Source organism: Nicotiana tabacum, chromosome 15 (genome assembly GCF_000715075.1).
Source record: "Nicotiana tabacum cultivar K326 chromosome 15, ASM71507v2, whole genome shotgun sequence".
In the NCBI taxonomy this organism is placed as follows: Eukaryota; Viridiplantae; Streptophyta; class Magnoliopsida; order Solanales; family Solanaceae; genus Nicotiana; species Nicotiana tabacum.
In genome coordinates this window covers 127,927,481-127,949,969 of record NC_134094.1, presented here as the reverse complement: position 1 = coordinate 127,949,969, position 22,489 = coordinate 127,927,481, and the positions used below count along the sequence as shown (strand labels likewise).

Below are 22,489 nucleotides of genomic sequence, written 5' to 3'. Positions count from 1 at the left end.
TAAGGTCAACTTAATTTGAGCAAAGTACAAGTCATGTGAAACAGTACAATTACTTAACCAAGTCATTAAACAACAGGCCTCCACGTGTCAGCACAAACTGAATGGCCCACCGACAACCTAGGTGTGACTACATTGTACGGTCAGACATGTACCTATATAACTAACTTTCTATTTCTAGTTACCCCATACCCCCTCTCCACCCCCTCCACCCGCCCCCCCCCCCCAAAACCAAATCCAAAATTCTTCATATTATACCTTCTTGTCTTTAAACCAATCTCTCTGTTTTCTAACTTCTCTCTCTCTCTCTCCTATTTTCTTGCATGGAATTCTCTCTTCCATTGGTTCAAAACTTGCATTTCCTTAAGGTAAGATGAAAAATGGCAATCACAGTTTCATAGAAACAAACAATGGTTTTCATGTTCTTTGCCTAAAGCTTTGATCAGTTCATGGGGTCGATTTACAATCCAATAAATATATCTTTTTCAAAACAAAAATTAAAAAGAGATTATTCTTTCCAGAAGAAGAAGAAGAAGAACAATAATGTTGCAGAACACGGCTAATACTCAAGAACATCAGCTTTCTATTGTACATATCTTATTTTCTCACACTTTTTTTGAGCATGTATTTACCTTGTTAACTCTAATGTTGTTTTTTTCTTGTTAATGAGTTAGTAATTAATTTGTTTTTAATGTATACAATAATATTACCAGACAAGACTCAACTTAATTCTATTAACATGGGGGTTTGAGAGTTGAATGCTGTTTTTCCTCTTCTTTTTTTATTATATAGTCCGTCTTTTCCTCTTTAAATAACGGTTTGAGATCTTGAATTAGATCATTAATTTCTTTTCTTGTTTTCTTTTTCCAATTTTTGCTGAATTTCAACTTTACAATTTATAGTGGTTTTACTCCAAATCAGATTCTTTTTTTTTTTTCTTTTCCGAGTTACTTAAAAATATTACTATGTAGATCACCCCTAGCAATGTTAGTCCCTCTTCTAAATTATTTCTATTTTGATTATAATGGAATATTTAGCTTTCCAAGTGTATTGCTTAAGTTTCCCCACAATGTAAAATGATTCTTTTTTTGGCTCCTAAGCAGACTTGGAGGAAATGAACTTTATTGCAAATGGAGCACTTCACATGCTAATAATAATGTGATATTAGTGCTACTAAAGTTCTCATTGCTTGTCTAAATTTGGAATATTTAACTCAATATTGTACCAAAGATCAAATGCCATGAACTTCCTTATTCTTTGGTTTTTTGCTATCCAATTCTTGTTTTCATTTGCATACCATATTCAGATCCCACAGGTCACATGAAACACAAGTTCATGTATTTTTACATGTTTGGAAATATATTCCAATGACATGATCATTATTCTCTTGATAATTCGTGTTTTTTAGATTGTCATGTGACCAGCAAATCACGAGTTCGAGTCGTAGAAACAGCCTCTTGCAGAAATGCAGGGTAAGGCTGCGTACAATTGACCCTTGTGGTCCGGCCCTTCCCTGGACCTCGCGCATAGCGGGAGTTTAGTGTACCGGATTGTCATTTTAGATTGTCTTTAGATGCAAAGAACTCTAATTTTTGGAGGGGAAGGTGTTAGGCATCTCTCGTATTCTATTATTTCGGAAATAGCACACCATTCATGCACTTTAGTCGGGTAAAGATGATTACTAGCTAACATACGTAAGGATTTTGATTCCATTCTATCATGAAAAAAGGTAGAAGAAAGATGCTACAAATTAAGGTCCTTTTTAGTTTTTACTAAAGAAAAATGAGATGTAAAATTGTGACAGATTTTAATTGTGGATTTTGTTTTTGCAGGAAGAGATGTCAAGCCCCCTTAGTGATCAAATTCTGAATTTCTGTGAGTCTGAATTGTTTCCAAATGTACAGAATTCAGAAGTTGCTTCTAGCTCAAATTGTTGCAGTTATGAGGAACAGAGTTCATATTCTACCAATCTTGACATGAACAAATTCAATAACACTATTGAGAAGAATGAAGAAACCAACATCACCACAGTTACCTCTAATATTAGCCCTTCACGAACCAACAACAACAACAACGACAACAACAACATTAATAACAACGCTCTCTCAATAATATTTGATTCTCAAGAAGATCAAATTGAGAATGATATTTCAGCTTCAATTGAGTTCACACAAGATGCAAACTTCTCAATCCCTCATCATTTACTTCATCATCAACAAGAATTATTCGACATTAATTCTCTCAACAATCAACATATCAAAGTGACCGATGTTTCTCAGTATCCTCCTGATCATCCTCCTCCTATTGTTCCACTTATGGGACCTCCATTAGGACATATATACGAAGAGGAATCGTTGTCATCAGTTCCTTCTTATATGCGAGTTCCTACTTCTTCTTCTTCTCCTTCTTGTCCTCTTCTTGATCCTACGCTCGCAAACTACTTACCTTTAAACTCAAATCCCACCATGCCTGTTGCTGAATCTTCAGCAATACTTGCTGCTGCCACCACTGGTGGTGGCTTGTTTTTCGGTGCTGAGTTTCCACAAGTACAAGAAATGGAATATCAAGGAGACAGTGGTAGATTATTTTGCCCTGATGCCTTGCCAAGAGTTTATAACTGCTCTAACGAGCTTCAGGTACTGTTATAGTGAGTAAAGTTAATACGACAAAAGATAGTTCTAATGTTGAAGCTAGCTCTAGCTTTTGTTATAGTTATATTCAATGTTACAAAATTTTTGTTATAAATTTTAATTTTGTAGGTACTCAGCAATGAGAGTCAACATTTGGTTAGTGCTACCGGATGTTCTAACCCTTTGGCATCAGATATAACAAGTTTGGATGATCCTTCCTTCAGTAATAATGTTGTCAAGTGCTCTCCTGAGGAGAGGAGGGAGAAGATTAATAGATACATGAAGAAACGAAACGAAAGGAATTTCAGCAAGAAAATCAAGGTCTGCATCTACTTTTAAAAGAGTTTTTCTGTGCATTGACAATATATATAAGTTCTTTACACCATCAAGAAAAATTGACTTGCAATAACGGGTAACTTCTCATATCAAGTTTGTTATGGTAACCTCGAAAATAAAGTAAGAATTTGCTATAATCAGTTACATAGTACTGATAAATAAATTATTCTTTATACTGACGGAGCCAAATTTTTCAGTATGCATGCAGGAAAACATTAGCAGACAGTAGGCCAAGGGTGAGAGGAAGATTTGCAAAGAATGATGAATTTGGGGAAGCTAATAAAGCAACTTCTTGTGGTACACATGAAGATGACACAAAAGAAGATGTAAAACTCAATCTTTTATATCATCATGATCCTAATATGATTACTTCTTCGGTACATGAAAATAATGGTCGGATTTTCACTTCCAATTGCCATTCATCTAACAGTCCTTATGATATTTGCCCCCCTCTGTATTGCACAGATGGCCAGTTGCACTAATGAATTTCACAGCTGAACAAGTACTCTTCAAAAACTATCTTTAATCTGTTTCTTTTCTTTTTCCTTCCTATTATAAGTTGTGAAGGGGAGCCTTGGCGTAACTGGTAAAATTGTTGTCATGTGACTAGGAGGTCACGGGTTCGAGCCGTGGAAACAGCCTCTTGCAGAAATGCAGACTGCGTATAATAGACCTTTGTGGTCCGGTCCTTCCCCGGACCCTGGGGAGCCTTGGCGTAACTGGTAAAGTTGCTGCCATGTAACCAGGAGTTCACGGGTTCGAGCCGAGGAAATAGCCTCTTGCAGAAATGCAGGGTAAGATTGCGTACAATAGACCTTTGTGGTCCGGCCCTTTCCTGGACCCCAGGGAGCCTTGGCGTCAATGGTAATGTTACTGCTACGTGACCAGGAGGTCACGGGTTCGAGCCGGAAAAACAGTCTCTTGCAGAAATGTAGGTAAGACTGCGTACAATAGACCTTTATAGTCCGGCTCTTCCCCGGACCCCGGGGAGCCTTGGCGTAACTGGTAAAGTTGCTTCCATGTGACCAAGAGGTTCACAGGTTCGAGCCGGAAAAATAGCCTCTTGCAGAAATACAGGGTAAGACTGCGTACAATAGACCTTTGTGGTCCGGTCTTTCCCCGGAATCCGGGGAGCCTTGGCGTAACTGGTAATGTTACTGCTATGTGACCAGGAGGTCACGGGTATGAGCCGTGAAAACAACCTCCGTGCAGAAATGCAAGGTAGCTCTACACAATAGACCCTTGTGGTCCGACCCTTTCCTGGACCACTAGTAAAGTTACTGCCATGTGACAAGGAGGTCACGAGTTCGAACCATGGTAACGGCCTCTTGCAGAAATGCAGGGTAAGGCTGCGTACAATAGACCATTGTAGTCTGGCCCTTCCCCGGACCCGCGCATAGCGAAAGCTTAGTTCCCGGGCTTTTCTTTTTTCCTATTATAAGTTGTGATTCCATTGACTTTTGCTAACGAGTTTTGTTTCTTTTTTTGGTTGAAGTTAGGTCTGGTGGTGAAAAATATCAAGATGGAACTGGTGAAGTTATAGGATATCATTGCACATACCCATTGGTGTAAATAACTTCAATAATTAGCAAATACTTCAACCACCAATCTTGGGTTTCATCAGGCAGCTTTAATTTGTGTAGTTTTCAAACAGCAATTTAGTATAACGTGGGTCATTTCAACATTGAAGTTTAGTAATAACTCAATGAATATCATAGTAAGGAGATGTAAATTTTGTAAATCTGTACTATCACAAGTTGCATTCTTGTCAAGCACTTGCATTTTATTAGCTTTGATGAGTTGCCAACTTGATTAAAGTTGTGTTTGTACTTGTTCTAGTCATGTTAATTATATGTATACTTTCTCTTGCAATATATATAAGAACTGAAGTGATCCATATTCATTGCTTTAGAAATATCTTATCTAATTGAGCTGTTAATTATATGTATGCTTTGTAACGGCGAAATTGTCGAAGGTCTATCGGAAACAACCTTTCTATCTTCACAAAGTAAGGATAACGTCTGCAACTTTGCATACACACTACCCAAGTTGCCAAAGGTCTATCTGATATTTTAACTTCAATACCACACAAGAGGGGGAGGGGGGAGGGGAGGGGGGGATTTGTGTGGTGTCCAATTTTTTGCGTGCACAGATTATAAAAAGGACCTGATTCTTCTATGTGTTCCTTATACTACTGTTGCGGAATAATAAATGCAGAAATTAAAGAACACAAGTATTTTACTTAGAAAACACCTGGCTCAAAAGGTTAAAAAACCACGACCTACTTCCCAGTAGGATTTTTCCATACTCTTCACTAAATCACTGAGCCAAAAACTACATTTACAAAATACTTTTGTAAACCTAGGATTAACTCTAATCCCATTGTGGTAACCAACCTCTAACTGCTGCGACAACTTCAAGTTAACTCTAACTTGAATACTCTGAGTACCTATTAAAATTGCCTCTAGATAAAGCTGAAAGGTACAATATGAAAACACCTACTACAATTGAACTAGAATAAAAGACAGACACTTGGAGTTGGTTCTTCTATCTAGTTCATGTAGCTTCAAGTTCACACACTTGAATCACACATGAACTGCTTGCAAAATGCCTTGCTATTTTACTCTCAATTTACGTTTAACTTCTTCTTTTGTGCGTCTCATGTAGAATGAAAATATCCTGCGATTTATAGAGTTAGTAGAGTAGAAAATGACTAGAGTTCTAATGTTACTCTTCCTTGGTGGAAGAGTTCTATTTGATCTCAATCTCTAACTCCTCCCTTATCTTGAATAGTGTTCTCTTTGATTAAGGAGTCCTTCTCCTTATCAATTATGCAACTCTTTTTGATCAGGAGATATTAATTAGACCAAGTTAAGCTTATCTCCTTCACGTGCATTCCACATGCTCGAATCTGCCCGTATCTATGCACACAAGGGATGGACCTGGTTCATGCTTGAACTTCCTTTGTCAATCTTCAAAACTAACCTTCACTTAGGCCAATAAATATTTCCCTTTGATGATGACAAACTCTGTGATTTTTATAAGCTTAGGCCCTGTTTCAACTTAGCTCAATATCAACACAATGTTAGAAATATTTTTTCTTTTTATCACTTATCATTAAGGACCAGGTACATTAGGTTATAAATATCACTGTTCAAAGTGTAAAGCACAACCTTTTTCTCCTTTTCACATCATCAAAAAGTTGCATAAAAAATGTGAGATAACTAGATTTTAAAACTTACTCATGGCCACTGGGACTACTTCAAATGCATTCATGGATTAATCATCATTGATCAAGCTAAGAATTTTAACCATCAAAGAAATATAAACAAACAGTTAGAGCAAAAACTAGCAAATTTCATTGATACTTGATATGATTCTTCCACAAAGCATAAAAAGACATAAAAATACTGAAAACATAAGCAAGCAAAAAATATCCCAAACTGGGTCACTGGTTGATCTACACTAGGCTAGGAGGCTTAAGGTTGGAAAGGACTAGGTGCTTGGTTTTTGGCTTGGAGGAGTTTCAGCATATTCTGAAGAATGTCATCATTCTTCTCCTTTTCTCTTGCCAGCTCAGTTTTGAGAGTATCTCTCTCAGTCTCCACCCCTGCCAACCTCTTCTTCAGCCTCTCAATCTCAGCATCCTTAGCCCCACTTTCTTCAGTAGGTCTGCGATGGTTTCCTCTACAGATGAACCAGGTTTATCTCTATTTTTTTCAAGTTGAACAAGCCCTTCAGCAGCTTCTCCAGACACACTTCCCCCTGTTTTCTTGATACTTTCCTCCACATTATTTGCTCCAAAAATAGCCATTCTACCTGTATCAGGAGTGGGTGAAGATTCAACCACTCTTTTACCCATTCCCCTCACAGCACTCCTAACTCCCTCGCTCTTTTTTTTCTTTTCCCTTTTCATTTTTACCACCAACTTCTCCATATTCAGTGCTTTCAACGCCTGCCATAGACCCTACTATTACAAGCCTATTCTACAAATTTGTATCAACTTCGGATATTGTCTCAGGAGTAACTTTAGGGCCAGAAGATACCTGTTTAGTTTTAGAAGAAACCATTTCTTCCCCCTCAGTAGCAGATTTGAATGATTCATCAGATTTCTGGGGTTCTTCTTCCTTACATGCTTTCAATTTTTCATTTATTTTCTTGATTTGTTCTCTCCCCGCAACAACCTTGCGAGCAAGCATCTTTACTCTTTTCTTAGAGGTTGGGGCGGTGGAAGGGATGATAGTGGGTGTGAAAGTCTAATCAAACTGAATTTTAGTTTTAAAAAGACTTTGGAGTGTGTCCCTAGAATCTAGGTACTTCAATTCGGTTGGGACTCTTTTGAACAGAACTGGTTCACTTGTAACGGATAAGTCCAAAAGGAGTTTGGAATTAAGTAGGACTCTGCTCATGATCCAAATATTATTATTTCAAATTACACAGAGTGTAAAAAACATACCGTGTTATCTTGATGAATCAGGTTCTTCACTGATAATTCTCTTGTGTAAGTCTAAATTTGCCAAAATAGAGAAAATATCATTAGAGATTAATGAGTCATTTTAACACATGGCACAAGAGTATACTATTAAAATTATGAGTCTCAGCAAAAATTAATCTAATTATATACACATTTTCAGATTTTCTAACTAAAACAATTTTTTTTCATTTGTTTTTTAATTTTTTTCGTTGTGAATTCTGAACTGGTCATTTTAGGTGATCTTAATCATCTCTAATTCTAACATGTTCCTTTCAAAGTGATCTCTACTTAGTGCTTTTGTGAAGATGTCTGCTATTTGCTTGTCAGTAGCATAAAATTCCACAGTGATCAACCTTTTTTCATAGTTATCCCTCAAAAAGTGATGCCTAACATCTATGTGCTTAGTTCTCTTATGATAAACCGGGTTCTTGGTCATACTAATAGCACTAGTGTTATCACAAAAAATAGGGATACAACCAACATCAATTTCAAAGTCCATTAATTGTTGATTGATCCACAACAATTGAGCACAACATGAAGCAGCATCAACATACTCAGCTTCAGCAGTAGATAAGGCCACTGAATTTTGCTTTTGGTATCCCAAGACATAAGACATGAGCCAAGAAAGTATGCCATACCTGAGGTGCTCTTTTTATCCACTAGAAAACCAGCATAATCAGCATCAGCATATCCCACTAGATTGAAATTACTACCTTTTGGATACCATAGACAGAGATCAGTGGTGCCTTTTAGATATCTCAAAATTTTCTTGACAGCAGTCAAGTGAGACTCCTTTGGATTTGCCTGAAATCTTGCACAGAGGCCTACACTAAAAATAATATCAGGTCTACTAGCAGTGAGATACAACAATGAGCCCATCATTCCCCTATTCAACTTCAGATCAACAGATGAACCAGGTTCATCTATATCCAACTTTGTAGCTGTTGCAATAGGAGTGTCAATTTCTTTGGAATCTTCCATTTTAAACCTTTTAAGCAACTCTTGGAATCTTTCATACCATGCTCTTGGAGCCTGCTTGAGTCCATAAAGTGCCTTACCAAGCTTGTACACATGATGAGGACATTCCTTGCTTTCGAAGTCCGGATGTTGCTTGACAAACACTTCTTCCTTTAGATAGCCATTGAGTAAGACACTCTTGACATCCATCTAATGGAGAGTGAATTCCATATAAGCAGCAAAGGCTATGTGGAGTCTAATTGCTTCCAATCTTGCAATTAGAGCAAATGTTTCATCATAGTCTATGACCTCCTCTTGACTATATCCTCAAACCATCAATCTTGCCTTGTTCCTTGTAACTGTTCCGTCTTCATCAAGTTTGTTTCTGAAGACCCATTTTGTGCCAATTACTGATTTGTCCTTGGGTCTTGGTACCAGATGCCAAACTTGACTTCTCTTAAATTGGTTGAGTTCATCTTACATTGCATTCACCCAGTCTGTATCCTGCAAAGCCTCAGCAATATTTTTAGGTTCAATAAGAGATAAAAAAGCATCAAAAGCACAAAGATTCTTCAATGAAGATCTGGTTTTGATTCTAGAGGTTGGATCAGTAATTATGTTCTCAATGGGATGAGAACTTTGATACTTGTAAGGTTTCACAACCAGTTGGTTTCCTCTAGATGTTCCTTCAATGGTTTCCTCTAGATGTTCCTCTTTGTTCTGCTCCCCCTGTCATGTTGCCCTGGGTGGAAGGACCTGTTCCATCGCCTGTTCCTTCCTCTGGTACAACTTCAGTCTGGGTTGTGGCTTCATTTAAATTTCTTACCAGCCCAATTGCTTCATTAACATGTTCCTGTCTCTCAAAAAGAATATTAGTTTCATCAAAAACCACATGAACACTTTCTTCAACACACATAGTTCTTTTGTTATAGACTTTATAAGCTTTGCTATGTGAAGAATATCCCAAGAATACTCCCTCATCACTTCTTAGATCAAACTTAGGGAGTCTTTATCATTATTGTGCACAAAGCACTTGCATCCAAATGCCCTAAGATGGGATATGTTTGGTTTTCTTTCTTTAAGTAACTCATAGGGAGTCTACTCTACAAGAGGTCTAGTCATGCACCTATTTATGATGTAGCATGCAGTATTTACAACTTCTGCCCAAAAGCTATGGGGCAGTTTACTAGAAAGAAGTATAGTCCTAGCCATATCTTCAAGTGTCATATTATTTATTTCAACTACTCCATTTTGTTGTGGAGTCCTAGGAGCAGAAAAATTATGATCTATGCCATGCTCATCACAAAATTCAGCAAATTTTGCATTTTCAAATTCAGTACCATGATCAGACCTAATTGATGCAAGTTGATTACCTAGTTGTTTTTGAGTTTTTCTAACAAAAGAAGTGAACATGTCAAATGCTTCATCTTTAGATGTTAAAAATAATGTCCAAGTAAACCTAGAGTAATCATCAACAAGCACCATCACATATCTTTTACCACCTCTGTTTAATGTTCTCATTGGACCACAGAGATCCATATGGACCGGTTTCATCGTTCTGGTGGTACTTACCACTTTCTTGCATTTAAAGGAGGATCTTACCTGCTTCCCCCTTGCACAAACTTCACAAACTTTGTCTTCCTTGAACTTGATGTTAGGCAGTCCTATCAACAAGTCCTTGGAGACTAATTTGTTGAGTTGACTCAGACTTGCATGTCCAAGTCTCTTGTGCCAAAGGTGGGGATCATTGTCTAACACACTTAAGCAAGTGAGTTCATTTTTTGAAAGTATGGACAGATCTACAATATATATATTGTTCACTCTTTTTCCCTGCAAAACAATCTTGTCAGTGGTAAGATTAATCACAAAATATTTGGTAGAGGTGAATGCTACCAAGTTACCTCTATCACACAGTTGTGATACACTAATTAGACTGTATTTTAGGCCGTCTATCAAATAGACATTCTCAATCGAGTGAGAGTCAGTCTTACCTACCTTACCAACCCCAATGATCTCACCTTTCTTCCCATTTCCAAAGGAGACATTACCTCCTTTGAGGTCCTCAAGTGAAAGGAACTGGTTCTTGCATCCAGTCATGTGCTTTGAGCAGCCACTATCCATGTACCATATTTGTCTGCCCCCCTTCACTTGGACCTGCAAAAGGAAATCAAGGGTTAGTCTTAGGAACCCAAACTAGTTTGGGTCCCTTTCCATAGGAAAAAAGGATGAATCAAATTCTTTTTATCCCAACTTGGCAGCCTATTTTTCCCTTGAGCAAACTTTTTATTCTTTTGACTAGCCTTTTCTTTTGCAGTGCATTCACTTTTATAGTGACCAGTCTTACCACAGTATGTGCAAATTTATTCTCGGGAAGCGTGAGATACTTGCTTTTGGAATCCCATTTAGGTGGCAGATTCCCAAAGCCAGTTCCTCTTCTATTGCTACTATGATGTTCCTGTAGCCATGACAGTGCATCGGAGGACCTGTTCCATTTACAAATTCCGTCTAGTTTATGTTTGATCTTGCCTAGATCCTCTGTCAAAATTCTTACCTGCTCATCCTTCTTATACAACTCATCTTTTAGTTTACCTACATTTTCTTCTAGAGTGAGTTGTGTGCAATCAACTGTCTTCTTACTTGTTCCTAATTTCAGTTTTAGGTTTTCAGATATAAGTTCCAGGACATTCGATTCAAATGCATGAACCTGGTTCTTTAGAGCAATATTTTCACTTACAGTCTCACTAACTCTAAGTTCCAGGTTCTTACACTTTACTTTTAAAATCACATATTCCTTAGACAGTTGTTCCTTTTCATTGTTTATATCCTCAGATTCATCAATGAAATCTAGAAGTAACTCAGATAGCCTTTCTTTAGACAAAAACTTAATCTTGTCTTTTAGATGGATTATACTTACTTCAGATTCCTCATCGGATTCTCCAATTGCCATAAGTGCTTGTTCATCTCCATCTTCATCATCTGAGTCCTCATCTGAGCTTTCTCCCCAAGCAGCAACCATAGCCTTTATTGATCCTTTGTTCTTCTTGGGATGGACATGTTCCTTCTTTCTTTTTCTTCGTTCAGCTCTTTCCTTCTTCCATTCAATTTTCTATTGAGGGCAGTTTTTGATGTGGTGATCAGTTTTTCCACACTTGTAGCAGCCCTCATTGGTCTGTTTTTCAGTAACCCTTGGTTTGCTGTAGCGTCCACTTCTTGAAGAACCCTTTCCTCTCATTAGGTACTTCTTGATGTCCTTTGTGATCATAGCCATTTCATCTTCTAGATCAGAACCTTCAGTGATTCTGAGTGCCAGGCTCCTTTCCTTCTTGGGTATATCCATCTTCATGGTTTGCCTTCTAAGTTCATAAGCAATGAGATTTTCAATTAGCTCATCCAACCTAAGAGTGGCAATGTTCTTTGATTCCTGAATGACAGTGATTTTGCTTTCCCAAGTAACTAGCAGAACCCTTGTCAAAATCTTCTCAACTCTGTCTTCTTCAGAAATAATCCTTCCAAGAGATTTAAGTTTATTTGTCAGTGTGGTGAACCTTGTATACATCTCTTGGATGGTTTCCCCTTCCTTCATGGTGAAATTCTCATATTGAGAATATAGTAGTGTTCCTCTGGACCTCTTCACTTGAGGTGTTCCTTCATGGGCCGCTTGCAAAGTGTCCCAGATTTTCTTAGCAGTGGTACAACTTTGGATTCTACTGTATCTGGACCGAGTCCACAAACAAGTCATTTTTTGGCTTTAGCATTCTTCTCCCATTTTTTCAAGTCGTCAACAGTGCAATCAACTCTTGTTTTTGGCACCTCTTCTCCTTCAGCATTTATCTTCATGGTAGCCAATTGACCATCTTTGACAATGTCCCATAACTTATAGTCTTCTCCTATGATGTGATCTCTCATCCTGTTTTTTCACCAAGAGTAATATTGGCCGTTGAAGAGTGGTGGCCTAGCAGTGGATTGCCCTTCCCAGTTTCCAGGTGGTGCACTCATCTTGATCTTCTCCTAAGGTGTTAGCCTCTTCAAGGATAACCTGCTTTGATACCAATTGATATTTTAACTTCAATACCACACAAGATGTGGTGTCCAATTTTTCGCGTGCACAGATTATAGAAGGACCTGGTTCTTCTATGTTTTCCTTATACTATTGTTGTGCAATAATAAATGTAGAAATTAAAGAACACAAGTATTTTACGTGGAAAACACATGGCTCAAAAGGTGAAAAAACCACGACCTACTTCCCAGTAGGATTTTTCCAAACTCTCCACTAAATCACTGAGCCAAAAACTGTATTTACAAAATACTTTTGTAAACCTAGGATTAATTCTAATCCCGTTGTGGCAACCAGCCTCTAACTGCTGCGATAACTTCAAGTTAACTCTTACTTGAATACTCTGAGTACCTATTAAAAATGCCTCTAGATAAAGCTGAAAGGTATAATATGAAAACACCTACTACAATTGAACTAGAATAAAAGACAAACACTTGGAGCTGGTTCTTCTATCTGGTTCATGTAGCTTCAGGTTCGCACACTTGAATCACACACGAACTGCTTGCAAAATGCCTTGCTATTTTGCTCTCAATTCACGTTTAACTTCTGCTTTTGTGCGTCTCATGTAGAATGAGAACATCCTGCGATTTATAGAGTTAGTAGAGTAGAAAATAACTAGAGTTCTAATGCTACTCTTCTTTGGTGGAAGAGTTCTAGTTGATCTCAACCTCTAACTCCTCCCTTATCTTGGATAGTGTTCTCTTTGATTAAGGAGTCCTTCTCCTTATTAATTATGCAACCCTTTTCGATCAGGAGATATTAATTAGACCAAGTTAAGCTTATCTCCTTCACGTGCATTCCACATGCTCAAATCTGCCTGTGTCTTTGCACACAAGGGATGGACCTGGTTCATGCCTGAGCTTCCTTTGTCAATCTTCAAAACTAACCTTCACTTAGGCCAATACTATCGGAAATAAATTCTCTACTTTCACAAAGTAAAAATAAAATCTGCATGCACACTACCCTCTTCGACCCCCACTTGTCTGATTGTCGAGAGGGGTCTGTTGTCCTCCTCACTATAGTCCACCTAGGATCCAAAACATTTCGTCGAAACCTAGGATCCAAAACATTTCGTCGAAATATATCCTGTCTTGTCACCTTAATAGTCCTATGCATACTTGGATGGCAAAAGTAGTCGATGCCAAAATACAAAACGCCTTAACTAGTAACATATAAAGAATTAACTAGTAAAATATAAAGAAACTAGTAACATATAAAGAATTAACTAGTAAAATATAAAGAAAGATCTGTATATCAATTAGATAATCCCACATGCCTTGTAAAGGCAAAACCACTCTTATATAAGGGGTGTCAATTAACACACTTCATTTCTCAAATATTACACTTCGCTCGAAAATTATACCCAGGTAGTAAAACCAGGTAATATGTTTTACTACGCCTCGAGGTTAAGGTTATTACATGCCATTAACATACTTCAAGAACCAAACAAGTGAACATTGTAACATAGAATTAATCAAGTATTTAGGACTACTGGATTCATTTTTTATAGACAATCTTTACAACGATTAGACACTAGGCAAGACCAATTCTAGTACAAAGACTTAGAAAAACATGGCAAAATAAAAGTTCAATTCCAGGCTATTGCCCTGCTTATTACAATGCTTTATATATATACTCTTAATAATAGTCTTTGCCAACTCTTTTTATTAGGAGCATTCATCTGCAGTTCACATTGCAACTATTCTTCCTTTAACCATCCCTCAGCTTCCATTTGTATCTTGGCACAATAATCAAACAAACTTCCGTCGAAACAGCGCCTTATCGCTTCTTTAGATAAAAACCCATCTTGATCTCTAGCAAGAACATACAGAATTCCCCACTCCAGTTTAGCTGCAATCCTGCACAATTACACAGCAAACAACGATTGAGAAATTTATACACGAATGGCGATAAAGAAATCGCCGTTCATTTGAGACAGTAGTACTAGGGCGCGCAGAGCTAAAATGAGAGCATTGGAGCCTGAAGAGTTACCAGCCAAAAAAGTCGAACGACTCCCTGCTGCCTTCAGTCATGTCCCAGAGTTCTCCAAGAGTAAGCTTATCAGGCAACGTACGAGCATACTTGCTAAAGATGTTCTCAAAATGCACTGGGAAATACCTATAGGAGACGACCAGATAAACAAAAATCATCAACTTGACTTCCAAATGATGTTGAAAATATGAGTTAAAGAGGGATTGTAAACTTGTAATATACTAACCTTCCCTCTCTGTCGTAGGTGCGAGTATCACTTCCATGCTTGCACTTATGTATATTATGAATATATATTGGGAGAAATGGAGAAGGAAACCACCCCTGCAGAGTCGCATCGAATATCGCTTTAATGAAAAGAGAGTATATACACAACAACAATAATTATGTCTCAGTTCCAAACTAGTCGGAGTAAGTGAAGAGAGGATATATAAAATAGTAAATAACAAATAAATAACCTTAGCTCTATTGAATGCAATAACATATCTTAGGACAGATTAACTTACTGGCAAAGTAGGATAACTCAAAGCAGCATTGATGATAATGGCAATTATAAGAGATGCTATCATATTGAAACCGATTTGACGAAGTCCTGTTTAAGTTGAAAAGAAAAGAGCAGAGGAAGTTTCAGATTAAGCTTCCACAGATACCACAATCAAACACTTCCGGATAGTTAATGAATCACATCGAGGATATCTGCTGAATGAACTAAATTCTTGAACTGAACATGCTTAAATGTTTAAGTCTGAATGCTATAGATGACACATTTTCTCTGTAGAAATGCTCAATAAACCAGATCCTTACCTGCTTAAATTATTCAATATAAATTTTTCCCTAGTAGAATGAGGGATAAACAGATAGTAATACAGCCTAGCAATGCTTATAGCCCCTGAATTCGACAGCTGGAAAAGAGTTATCCGAGAGGCTGAATTACGGATCACCAAGTGGATTAATCATATAACACTAGAGTGTAGCTACATACTATCCGTTTTCAACAACTTTAATCCTCATATAGTCGGCGGCGGAACCTGAATTTTTACTAGGGGCGTCAAAATATTTTAAAAAAAATATATATACGAAGAAGTTCAGGAGATTCAAAATATATATAAGGTGGAAATTTACCTAACTACACCGTGCAACTTTTCAGTCAAAGGGGTGTTCCGCCACTTTATACTGTTACCTAAATCAGCAGTTAGACTAATTTCGAAATAGGATGATTACCTGAGTAAGTTTCCCATGGGTAAATAATGCCATTTTCATCCTGATCAAAGAAGGCGACATGCTGCTGCATAACGCTCAAGCCGTGGTGCCTGTGGCCAGGAGTTCCATGGGGATGCTCCATATCAGGAGCCACTAATCCCCTTGCCAGATCTGAATATACATACCACATCTTTAAACATTATATTATTATACAACAACAACAACAACAACAACAATCCCAATCCCATTAGTGGGGTATGGGGAGGGTAGTGTGTACGCAGACCTTACCCCTACCCTGGATAGAGAGGCTGTTTCCGACAAACCCTCGGCTCCCTTCCCTCCAAGAACTCACCACTTTGCTCTTGGGGTGATTCGAACTCACAACCTCTTGGTTGGAAGTGGAGGGTGCTTACCACTAAAGCAAGCCACTCTTGTCATACTATAATAACAATCTTTAAGCAAAAATCCCATACTTACACATAGAGGCGGAGCCATGATTTGAACCTTATGGGTTCGGAATTGTAATCTTTTTAAGTTATTAGGTTCTAAATTAATAAGTTGTACATATTCAATGGATTTTTTAAGACATATACAGTCAAACCTCTCTATAACAACGTCGTTTGTTCCGAATATTTTTGGATGTTATAGCGAAGTATTGTTATAGAGAATATATATTATAACATAACATAAAAATTGGTTCCGAAAAAGCTTGGCTTTTATAGTGAAGTGTTGTTATATAAGGATGCTGTTATAGAAAGGTCTGACTGTACATGGTTTGAACAAAAGCTACCGGGTTCGGCCGAACCCGAATCGAGCACTGTACCTCCGCCCCTGCTTACACAGTATGTGGTACTCCAAACTAACAAATCTACTAGTTGAAGTCTGAATCAGATGTTGAACAACCAAAACAGAAAGTTTACAACAATTTTCCACTTTTAGAAGAAGAGAGAGTAGCTAGGCAAAGGCAAGAAGTTCTATTTCTCCCTTCAATTAATAATTCTTCTAATCAGAAACTCTACCTCAATAAGGCTACATCGATACAAACTACTTCGATAGTGTGGTTCCAAGTTCAATTTTTTGAAGTTGTGGTTCGATAGTGTATTATTTCGGGTGAAATTTTTTAGGTCTTCAGCTTTTACTCTCAAATTTTAAACTTCCATAAATCCTCCAAAGTCAATAGATTGCTACTATTCAAATACATATTTTCCAAACTCAACTTCAGACAATTCTATTTTCCAAACTTCAATTTCATATGTTTTCCAAACCTCATTGTATCTACAAGTAGTCATTCCACTAAAAGAGAGTCACCATGTTCTATTCCCTGGGCGGATCCAAGATTATGGGTTCCCACAACGACCTAATATACCTCAACTTAACTTAATAGTTATCTCAGGTTAATAAACAATAATTTAACTTAATATAACGTGACCTCACTAGGTTCACAGTTAAATATTTAGATATTTAATAAATTTCTTAATATATATACAAGGTAGGGACAAAAACTACTAAATTCACGTGAACCCAAAATTCTCCTCGTAGATCCGCCCCTAAAATCTATTTTATAAGAAAAATGCACATATCATAATGCTAAAAAGCTATTAAGCATTATATATGTTGACAAACACGCTAAACTGAGTATATTTTAACTACTCTGAAGTTTTACTTGAAAGGTTTGCAAGTAAATTATCAAGAAAAGTGGAATTACTAACTCGAAAAATAAGACTAATTACCTTTTACAACAAGTTAAATTGCATTAATAATGTAAAAGTTACATTACACCATCTGTGGAATGACTTAAGTCTTCATTTGCAAACACAACACTACCCACATTAATCAGAAGAGAAAAACGAGCTTACAAGGCTTTGGAATAGAAGTTTCCAAGTCTGTTCTAACTTTCCGTTCAATAGTCACCGGAGCAAGCGGCGCCTCCGGCGATAACGCCGCATTACGATCAATCCCCGTCACTGCAACCGTCGCCATTTCACCAAATTCTCAAACTACAGCAACTTCTCAAACCACCCTTTGGTACTTAAAAAATTCCAAGAAAATACCAAAAGCGTGACAATAAACAAGAAATGTGAAGAAAGACACAAAGAGATCAGCTCAAGAACTTCGTGGCGTAGTGCATGCATTAGAGCATTTGGATTATATAAACTAAGTGGAATTGCATGCATGCAATTTACACCCAGCAAATGACAGTTGTTGCTGGTTTTGACACGTATGCTTCAGAGGTGTCATTGTTTTTCTGACTTGACAGCTTAAAAGTAAGGGTAGATGTAAAGTAGCTTGAGTCGGCGTCATCTAAATCTAATACTTTTAATACGAAATATAAATTTATATATAAAAATTTACTAAAATTACTATAAATGGATAGATCTGAATTCATAAATATAAAAATAGAATAAATTCAATTCCAAAAATCTTATAGATTACATCTATAAAATTTAAATTCTGAATATGATAGAATGGATTTTTTGGATTAATTGTCATCTTCTTTGGAAAAAGCTTGTAACGCTTAGCCTCTGACATAAGACTTCTTGGATTTACATAATTCAATGCTGAACTGTACAAACATTTTCTCGAACAAGCAAACACAAGTATCTTTTGTATATATTAGTGAGTGTTAAATTTTTAAAAATTTATATAAATATTATTTTCTCTATTTTAATTTATATAACATATTTTTTTTAAAAAAAAGAATATATATATATATATATATATATATATATATATATATATATATATATATAGATTCATGTATATTTTTTAGTTGTTGACGAAAATAATATATACATAGTAATTAATATTAATCATAGATCCAATGTTATTTGTTTTTAGTCCTCTTGTATTTAGAAAAATATAGATCGGCTTGCGACTTTGAATAATTTTAATACCGAGTTTTAATTTTGTGAGTTAAAAGTTTTCTTTTCTATTTTTTTTAGGACAAATACCAATAAGATTTGCTGCCTTCAACTTTTAGAAAATACAATTCCACCAACCAAAACTTAATTAATGTTTTTAGTAAACTTTGTGACTTTATTGATTACTGCAACTTTTCTACTAATAATCCGTAATTGTAACATTTAAATTGCTGAGATTTCTGACATTGATCAATTATTTGTTTGGTTGGAGTTATGTTTTTGTTGTTAAACTAAATGTTTCATAACACTAATAATTCATCATCTTTCTATCTATTTAAAGGCTCTTGAGTCTTGATTACTAATTCTTGAGTCTTGATTACTAATAAATATTTCCTCCGTTTTAAATGATTTGTCGTATTTCTCTTTTACACATCTTTAAAGAAAATATTAATTAGAATAAATTTTTGACTATATACCCTTATTTATGTCTTTAATATAATCTCTCTTCATTGAACATTTACTTTATTTATGTGTCATCTCCATCTTCAAGAATAATTACTACTAAGGATAAAATGAAAAAAATAATTAATTTTATCTTAAACTTCTAAAATGATAAATAATTGAAACATCTATTTTTAGACATTATGATAAATAATTTGAGAAAGAGTGAGTAGAAATTAATTCTTCATATTAATTGTATATTGGCTTATTTTAACTCTAATTCCCTGTCTAACTTTACTTTTAGAATAATCAATAGTACTGGAAGAACCAAAATAGTATTTCTTTTCTTCAAATTAAAAAGTAATAGCATTTCTTCATTTTTTGACTTTAATGTCTTGAATACAAATATAATGTTTAGTGGTTAGATATTAAAACATTGAAAATTTGAATTCCTAAAACGTAGTTTAACGTCAAAATTAGTTGTTATATTTGGTCCTAAAGATTAGGATTTTGAATTATAAAAGGAAATTTTTATTGATTTAAATGTCCTAAACATTGAAATTTTCTACTATAATAAATAAAGTGTAGTTGATTTCAAAATACTAAATATTAGAAAATTAATAAAATGACTATTCTATCCTTTGTGAATTGTATTTTTTAAGGGTAAAAAAGGCGAACGACATTTCGCTAAGGGCTTTCGTGCTTTTAATATAATATAGATTTTTCAATAAAAGTGGTGCTTAGTTCAGTTTGCACGTCTCGATTATTTTATCCAATGCATGCTATTTTAATTATACATCAAAATTTAAGTAATTAAAAAAAATCATTTAATGCACTTTTCATTTGAGTATGTTCCAAAAAAAATATTTTTTATATTTAAAACTAATTTTTTTTTATTTCTAATAAGATAATTTATAGTCCCACAAGTGTCTATGCTTTATTTTAGACCAATTTTCTTTAGTATTTTAATATCTTTGGAAAGGTCAGATTTACACTCAAACGCCAATGATGTAACTAATCCATTTTTCAAGCTACTTAAGTACAATTTTTTGAAAATTTTCGGAACTAGTATAAACATTGAAAAATTACTCAGTATTCAATCAAGTGTATCATTAAGCCTTTTTGGAACATGGATATAAGCAGATAATATTAGTCCAATTCTACAAAATACATACATTTTTTTTTTATTAAAATCAAATACCCAGGATTTCAACCCTGTGGCTTTGGGGGGTTTGGCATGACCCCTACCTTGTTTATTCATAGCACAATAATACAAAGAAGGGGGACATAAACTGTTGGGTCCAAACGCACACTCACGCAAGTATACGTGGTCGTCAAGTAATAGAGTAATGAGTAGAGTATCGCTCCCACGAAGACCTATGATTAACTTTCGACTGATTCTAACTCAAATGCCTTATTGATTCAAAAGATTTCTCACAAAATAGATAATTTACTAATTTAATACCTAAAAATTATAAAGTAATGAAATAACTAGTTATCAACCAAAACAGTTAAGCAATTTCGGATAACAATCAGTAGAGAAGGATATTCCAGGGTTACGGGTTAACTCACAATCGTGTTACGTTCTTGACTTAAAATGACTAATTGATTTATCTAGGTTGTTGATTGACAGGGTTGATATTACTCATAAGAATCTGTCGAGTTCTTACTCGCCTGTTCAAGCTAACTTAATGCCTATATGTCTATGGAGTTAAGATTAACAAGAATGCATTTACACTTCCTGTATTTCAACCGAGCAAGACAATTAGGTATATTTCTATCCTAATTGCAAATCCGTTCTCCGACGCCCGGGTTCAAGAACTTGCTCTATTTAATTCTATATGCAATCTAGAATTCCTACTTTTGAGTTCAACTCTAGATTCGTAGATTGTAATTCACTGTTAGCTACTCAGCAAATTAATTAAAAACAGAATTAAATAAACAACCCAATATGATAAAATCAACTTTGTCATATTAAACTTCCAACATCAACATTCATGTATCACCCATAACCCTAGAATAACAGGGTTCTTAGCCACTCATGTTCAGGCAATCATCAAAAATTCACAAGAGTGCATAAGAATCAATAAAAGAAGGAGAAAATAAGAACTCAAGACGAATTCTGTGGTTTCCAAGCTTTGTCGTGGCTTTTTCCCTCTCCTCAATATGTTAGATGACCTAAAGGAGGCATTTTTGGCTTATATATTGCGTACAAAAGTCGTGGGCCAAAGTTCTCCTATTCCTAGTCCAAATCGGCTTCAGGGATTGATGCTAGGGTGGATGCGACGCATCCTCAGGGATTGATGCTAGGGTGGATGCGACGCATCCACCTCGTCCTCCATTTCTCAGCTTTGCATCCCTTTGTTCCTCCATCTCAGCTTTGCATGTGAGGGTGGATGCGACGCATCCACCCTTTGTTCCTCCATCTCAGCTTTGCCCAGGTGTGGATGCTAAGGCGGATGCTATGAGCCGTCTTCACTTCTAAGGGTGCACGAAATCTGATATTTTTCTAGATTGGATGCGACGCATCCAATCCCTCTTCCTCTGGCTAGAGCACCTTTTCTTCATATTTTTGCACTCCAAACACCTTAAATCATCTCACACAACTCAATTAGTCATAAAACCAATAATTAAACCATGTTGGGCATTTTAAAGATCAAATAGCATCAAAAAGCGGTTAAAATATGGGTAAAGTAACATCTACACATATCGAAATATGCCCAACATCACCACCCCACACTTAAACCTTTGTTCGTCCTCGAACAAACCATCACTATAGTAGACGAAACAAAATTAAGCTCTTGTCATTCGAAGCACTCTACACCTATCACCATGGTTATTTGCAACAATTAGGCTCTAGAATATGCATCATATACCCTTCCCTTTACTTATGTTATTCTTTAAAAATATTTAAACAAAGACAACATGCTCACAACAATCCTAACCTCAAAAACTGACTCAATGTCACAATGCATCATGGCTTGAACACCCAACATCATAGAGAAGTCTAATAACGTTATCTATCCCTCGTGAAACCATGTGCCCTCACAACAAGAACAAGTGAGCTAGTTCAATCCACACATTCGAATTTCATGATCAAATATATTTTAATGACTCACATATATCAAAGAAAATCGCTCACTCTCACAAAGAATTCACATGCATGCAATTGGTACCATAGGCTTGCCCTTAATGTAAATCTCTACTAATGTAAGCTCGCTCGATCTAAAATCAATTAGGACTTTTTCATGGGTGTAATGTGGGCTAAGGGATGGGTAGGATATATTTTAGGAATAGTGACTCAACCTCCTAAGCACTTTAACACATCACCAAATAACTTAAGCGTAAATTCTTCTACACCACTTCAATTTCACAAATAATATCACCCCCAACAATATTTTTCTTTCTTTAAGCACTAGTTTAATTCATTCCCACTAGCAAGAACAAGATAATAATTTATTCACCAATATTTATTTAAATTTTTTTTTTGATTTCCGCTAGTGGTGTATTATTTTACAAAATAAGTGCACCTTTTTTCCTTTCATTGGTT

The 22,489-nt window shown here is 36.0% G+C and overlaps 2 protein-coding genes across 7 annotated transcripts; one reads left to right on the top strand and one right to left on the bottom strand.

Annotated features, from left to right (window-relative positions):
- Positions 1 to 227: 227 nt before the first annotated feature.
- LOC107762988 (uncharacterized) lies at positions 228 to 4,837 on the top strand. 6 transcript variants are annotated; one of them, XM_075231268.1, is made up of 6 exons: positions 228 to 365; positions 1,830 to 2,633; positions 2,757 to 2,948; positions 3,161 to 3,289; positions 3,429 to 3,465; positions 4,463 to 4,837. In XM_075231268.1, exons 1-5 carry the CDS (start codon positions 321 to 323, stop codon positions 3,459 to 3,461), a joined length of 1,203 nt encoding a protein of 400 aa, XP_075087369.1. In that variant the 5' UTR covers positions 228 to 320; the 3' UTR covers positions 3,462 to 3,465; positions 4,463 to 4,837. The 6 variants fall into 6 exon arrangements, with proteins under 6 accessions (XP_075087369.1, XP_075087368.1, XP_075087367.1 ...); XM_075231267.1 differs by having other exon boundaries at positions 4,459 to 4,837; XM_075231266.1 differs by lacking the exon at positions 3,429 to 3,465 and having other exon boundaries at positions 4,459 to 4,837.
- Positions 4,838 to 13,913: 9,076 nt separating this feature from the next.
- On the bottom strand, positions 13,914 to 17,777 carry LOC107762987 (peroxygenase-like). Its single transcript, XM_016581389.2, has 6 exons — positions 17,494 to 17,777; positions 15,659 to 15,808; positions 14,944 to 15,029; positions 14,667 to 14,761; positions 14,441 to 14,566; positions 13,914 to 14,307 (listed from the first exon to the last, which is right to left on the bottom strand). Exons 1-6 carry the CDS (start codon positions 17,615 to 17,617, stop codon positions 14,148 to 14,150), a joined length of 741 nt encoding a protein of 246 aa, XP_016436875.1. The 5' UTR covers positions 17,618 to 17,777; the 3' UTR covers positions 13,914 to 14,147.
- Between the last annotated feature and the right edge of the window lie 4,712 nt (positions 17,778 to 22,489).